General features: G+C 46.4%; 1 protein-coding gene across 1 annotated transcript in view; it reads right to left on the reverse strand.

The window, feature by feature from the left end:
- cd44b (CD44 molecule (IN blood group) b) overlaps positions 1-5,000 on the reverse strand; it is a 15,531-nt gene that overhangs the window by 6,168 nt on the left and 4,363 nt on the right. Inside the window, exon 2 of the mRNA XM_030365577.1 lies at positions 188-353. Coding sequence (XP_030221437.1) covers positions 188-353 — 166 coding nt within the window. The remainder of the gene's footprint in view (positions 1-187; positions 354-5,000) is intronic.

The raw sequence follows: 5,000 nt of genomic DNA on the forward strand, positions 1-5,000 counted from the left end.
ATCATCTAAGTGGACATGCCCACTCTGGATGTCACTAATGATGGCAGAGGGAAGGGCTCATAATGGCTAATCACACTCACACCTGGTGGCCTAATATCACCCCTTTAAGAGATACAAACACCCAATGGCAGAGAGAACCAGGCAGCTACTCTAACTGACCCCGGTTAGCATCATCCCAGTTGTGTACCTGCATGTTTCCATAGAGATGTTGTAGGCTCCCTGCAGCTGCTCCCGATTGGCCAAGGTGCTCCCGAGCTGCTCGCACACCTGGGTTGCCATGGCGAAGGTGAGCGCGTATCGCTTGGCGCCCTCCACCTGGAACACGCCCGCATAGCTACAGCTCCGGTACTTGACTGGAGGAGGGAGAGAGAGGGAGAGAGAGAGGGTCAGGCACCTTTGGGGAGACGACAGGTGGGACTGAGTTTCCCACGGGGGTCAGCTAGTTTCCTTCCTTTGGATTCAATGTACAAAAAAGAGGAGTGGTAGTTGGAGGTACAACGAGTTGGCTGGTAACCAGAAGGTTGCTAGTTCGATCCCCAGCTCCTCCTAGCCGAGTGTCGAGGTGTTGCTGAGCAAGACGCCTCACCCTAATTGCTCCCGACGAGCTGGCTGTCACCTTGCGTGATTGACACCGCCGTCGGTGTGTTAAAGTTTGCTTGAATGGGTTAATGTTATGTATTCAATATTGTAAAGCACATTTACCATTTACCAAAGTTGTATCGAACTCATTTGAAAGTCAATTATGACGGGGAAGAGAGGAAGCAGCTGTTTTTTTGTCCAAAGGATTACACAGGGCATAAGTATTAGCAGACGCAGACAAGTGAATAACCTGTCAGTAGTACGCACAAGAGATGCAGTATACAAAGTTACACAAACAAACAAAAAAAGAAACCACCACTCATCTCGGGTACAGATAGCAGGGCCTCTTCCATATAGAGCCACAGCAAATGATTGCTGATATTGAGCCGTAGTTATCTCCCTGCTGGCCCTTCCTCTGGGACCCACCCATCATCTGAGGGCCCCCCCTACTGCCAGCTTATGAACACAGCCCCAAACTATAGCCTAGCCGTGCTTTGCTTGGACTAAGAGGCACTTGTAGTCCAAACAAATCCCTTTCATTATAACAAGGGAACAACATGCATGGTTTGGCACGGGAATGTTTGGTACATTCTCGTTTTGGGGGTTGATCAAGGGCTGTGATGTCCTTGGCTATACTATCCACTATTGTGTCGTGCCAGGCAATGTAGTGTCCTCTATAAACTTAGCAGCATCTCAGAATGTGTGGCATGCAGTTCAGTTATCTGTTTGCGATCATGTTGGGGACAGTAGTGGGGTCTTTGCAGGATACCAGATGGAAAGGCTTAGCTGGGCTAGAAGGATCTGTAATCTCGCTTTTATGGCAAAAACGACTTTGGTCTCGTGCATCGCTGTGTTTTGGAATCTAGTGGTACACACATTAACACAAAACACACACACAAACACAAACAAACACATACACACACACGTACACACATAAAGTGTCTTTCAAACGAAACTGATTAATAACGTTATTTTCTTCATGACAGATTTTCCAAAATGTTTTAACTACAGTGTTACACTTTACCCTCACCCTTACCCACACAGCCCTAACACCTTACCCCAACTCTTAACACCTTACCCCACCCAAAACCCTTACAACTTACCCCAACCCTGACCCCTAAAACCTGACCCTGAATCCCATCCTAACACCCAACCCTAACCCCAGCTCAACCCCCTAACCTCAACCCCTTTTCTGCGAAAACAGGAAGTCAGAAACCCCCCCCATTTCCGATTGATCAACTTCGGTGGCTGTTTATGCGGTATCCGTGGTGACGCAGGCGTGTGTTGAGAAACAGAGGCCCTACTGGGAAAAAGAAAAAAATAACTGCGATGCTCTAAACTATTCGTGTTTATTCTGCCATTGCTTCAAAGATACACAAATAATTTTAACCTGAGGAGCAATATTGTTATGATGTTCATAATGCATGGAGAATAAGATCAAAACACAAACCTCCAGAAGGGTCCAAAGCAGAATAGATGAAGACGAATGTTAATTTTATTCACTTTATTTATCCTTTATCTAGCAAGGCAGATCCCATTGAGACACAGTATCTCTTCTTCCAGGGAATCCTGGACCTAATGGTAATTTGTAGTAGGTAAGATCTAAACAAAAAACGAAACATTATAAAATAGCGGTACACAGCCAGGTGCAAGCCTTCGACAGACTGAAGACGGAGAAGACATGGACGGAGTTGTAAAGAAATTGAGAGCACCCTCCATTGATTCATTCCATTAAGTCTTTGAACCAATAAAAGTTCTCACTGAATATTCATGTCCGTGAATCTGTGAGCACAGGATTAAATACAGTACATTCAACACATCAGAGGGTGTCAAGTGTTGGGGCTGGTTCAGATTGTTCTGACGTTTCCTAACATGACAGAGGAATGGTGGGTCTCCGAGGTCTGTCACCCTTTTTACATGAGTTTCAGCTAAACCCGGAGGATATAAAAGTGACGGTTGAAACAGTGAAACCAGAGTTGGGCTTTCGGTTGGGTTTTTGCCGAATCCTCCAATGCTGAGATGTTAGTGCTTGTGGTTTCACTAAACTTCCCCTGACACACCTATCACGTGTCACGCACCCACACACAGACATTTGGCCGGCACCCACACACACACACACCCACACACACACACACACACACACACACACACACACAAACACACACACACGCACACGCACACACACACACACAGAAAAAATTATGAACACACACAAACACACTCCCTCCACTTCCCTCTATTTGATATACAAACATCTCCATCTTACTTTTTCATTTTCTCTCTCTCTCTCTCTCTCTCTCTCTCTCTCTCTCTCTCTCTCTCTCTCTCTCTCTCTTTCAAAGACAGAGACAATCCATAAACACTTATCCCCCCCCCACACACACACACACGCACATGAGCTTGTGTGAACTTGTGCGTTAGTGTGTGTGTGCGTGCGTGTGTGTGTGTGTTTTGCGCTCCCGGAGCAATCACAGCAAACCCGCCCAATTCGGGTGAACTCAAACATCCATCACAGGGCTTTCCATTCACATGCAGAGTGGAGGCTCCTGGACGTCAGTCCTCATGGGCCCAGGCAGCGACTCCTCCACAGCCTTCTGTTGTCTCTAAATGGGGCTAAAGGAGAGGGCAGAGCAGCTCTTGGCTGTACTGAGAGTGAGTGAACAGAGGCAGAGTGACAGAGTGTCCTGCCAACAGCCTCACTCCTGGGCAGGCCAGCTTCACCTCTCTCTCTCTCTCTCTCTCGCTCTTGCTGCCTCTCTTTTTCTCTCTCTTGCTCTCTCATTGTCTTTTAGAGAATTTAGCAGACACTTTTATCCAAAGGGACTTACAATAAGTACATTAAATAAGCACAATAAGTACAGTACTCTCACTCTCTCTCTTGATCTCTCTTTCTCTGTCTCTTTTTCTGTCTCTCCCTCTCTCTCTCTCGTGCTCTCTCTCTCGATTGCTGCTTTTGTTGAATTGTCGGTAGTGTTATTTTGTTTACTTGCCTTTAAATGTAAAGAAACAATGATTATCTCTTGGGTGTGATGTATTTGTGAAGTAAGTTGTGCTTGGAAGCACCCCTCCACTTATAATTCAAACAATTTATTCAAAGCAATGATTGTCCGGTTCTGTCTTAAAAAAAAGATTATTTCTGCATATCTCAATCATGACAGTTGATAACGTGAGAGCCTCACTCATGACCAAATTTACAACCACAAATACACACATGCACCACACACACAGACAAACACCCAGACGCACCACACAAACTCTAACCAACTGACACACACGCACCACACACACAGACAAACACCCAGCCGCACCACACAAACTCTAACCAACAGACACACACAGATGCACGTACACGCACACACACCCACACACATGTCCACACACACACGCACACCAACAGGCACACACACACACACACACACACACACACACACACACACACACACACACACACACACACACACACACACACACACACACACACACACACACACACACACACACACACACACAAAAACTTTAACTTCTCCAACAGTTTGTTGTCATTGATTTACATTTTAAGATTAGATACAACTTTGGAGATAAAGAGATAAGTTAAAACATCACACATTTGCAAACAGGTCTTGCAATGCTATGCCAATGACAGCTGTACAAATTAAAAAGAGAGGAAAATAACAATAAAGCTATCTCTTTATACCATGTCCCACACAGCGGACACACAGACTAACATGCCCAAACTGAGAATTCTCATCTCAGAGAATTCCTCCACTGTAGATTTTCTACACAGTTGAATTCAGCTAAACATTTAATTTTTAGCTCTTAAATAATCAAAGAGGCCCCGACCTTGGTGAGCTCATAGCAGGCTACGGGCGCAGCTACATGCTAAACACACTGCTAAACACAACGCTACATGCTAGGCACACTGCACATGTCCCAGGGAAGGAGTCCCTCTGGCCTTCACACTGAAAGGCTGTATTGTCCCCTTCTGAGGCCCCCACCCGTCCATCCCTAACCCCATACATGCACAGAGCATCTCCACCCTAATCAAACACCACCCCTCGCTATCAATGGCTCTTCAGAGACCTCCTGGGGAAGAAGAGCCGCGTGACGGTCAGCATGACTCCGCCCTTCCCCGCCCCGCGGGTTGACGGAGCTCGGAGAAAACCCCTCGTTATGTCTGGCGCTTAAATCCCTTTAATTTTCTGACTGAGGGACACGGACACAGCCGCTGAGCAGCATACGGATGAACTACCGTGCTGTATCTTAATGTAGACGATGTGTTTGGAGTTTGGATCTAATGGTGACACTGAGGCGTTAGGGTGTGAGGGACCGATTGAGACACCTCGCTTAACCCTAACCCCGACCATAACAACTGACCCTTAACCCAAAGCCTAACATCTGACTCTAACCCCAACATCTGACCC

This window comes from Gadus morhua, chromosome 9 (genome assembly GCF_902167405.1).
Source record: "Gadus morhua chromosome 9, gadMor3.0, whole genome shotgun sequence".
Lineage (NCBI taxonomy): Eukaryota > Metazoa > Chordata > Actinopteri > Gadiformes > Gadidae > Gadus > Gadus morhua.